The sequence below is a fragment of the Ailuropoda melanoleuca genome, unplaced genomic scaffold, assembly GCF_002007445.2.
Source record: "Ailuropoda melanoleuca isolate Jingjing unplaced genomic scaffold, ASM200744v2 unplaced-scaffold35301, whole genome shotgun sequence".
NCBI classification, from domain to species: domain Eukaryota; kingdom Metazoa; phylum Chordata; class Mammalia; order Carnivora; family Ursidae; genus Ailuropoda; species Ailuropoda melanoleuca.
The window spans coordinates 1-520 of NW_023206395.1; the positions used below are offsets into that span (position 1 = coordinate 1).

General features: G+C 55.0%; 1 protein-coding gene across 1 annotated transcript; it reads left to right on the plus strand.

The window, feature by feature from the left end:
* Positions 1 to 31: 31 nt before the first annotated feature.
* On the plus strand, positions 32 to 487 carry LOC117798813 (40S ribosomal protein S14). The gene has a single exon (XM_034651276.1). The coding sequence runs from the start codon at positions 32 to 34 to the stop codon at positions 485 to 487; it is 456 nt and encodes a 151-aa protein (XP_034507167.1).
* Positions 488 to 520: the final 33 nt, after the last annotated feature.

Below are 520 nucleotides of genomic sequence, written 5' to 3' on the forward strand. Positions count from 1 at the left end.
CCGGTAGCGATTCCGTGAGAAGTGACAGAAAATGGCTCCTCGTAAGGGTAAGGAAAAGAAGGAAGAACAGGTAATCAGCCTGGGCCCTCAAGTCGCAGAGGGTGAGAATGTGTTTGGAGTGTGCCACATCTTCGCTTCCTTCAACGACACTTTCGTCCATGTCACTGATCTCTCTGGCAAGGAAACCATCTGCCGGGTGACTGGTGGGATGAAGGTGAAGGCCGACAGAGATGAATCCTCCCCATATGCTGCCATGTTGGCGGCCCAGGACGTGGCCCAGCGGTGCAAGGAGCTGGGTATCACTGCCCTCCACATAAAGTTGCGTGCAACAGGTGGAAACAGGACCAAGACGCCAGGACCAGGAGCACAGTCGGCCCTGCGAGCTCTTGCCCGCTCCGGCATGAAGATCGGTCGAATTGAGGATGTCACCCCCATTCCCTCAGACAGCACTCGCAGGAAGGGTGGTCGCCGTGGTCGTCGTCTGTAGATGAGTTTGCTGCCAATAAAGAAATTAAACAAA

Bases quoted from the DNA above. Each gene is read 5' to 3' on its own strand.
- LOC117798813 (XM_034651276.1), top strand. From the start codon at position 32: ATGGCTCCTCGTAAGGGTAAGGAAAAGAAGGAAGAACAGGTAATCAGC.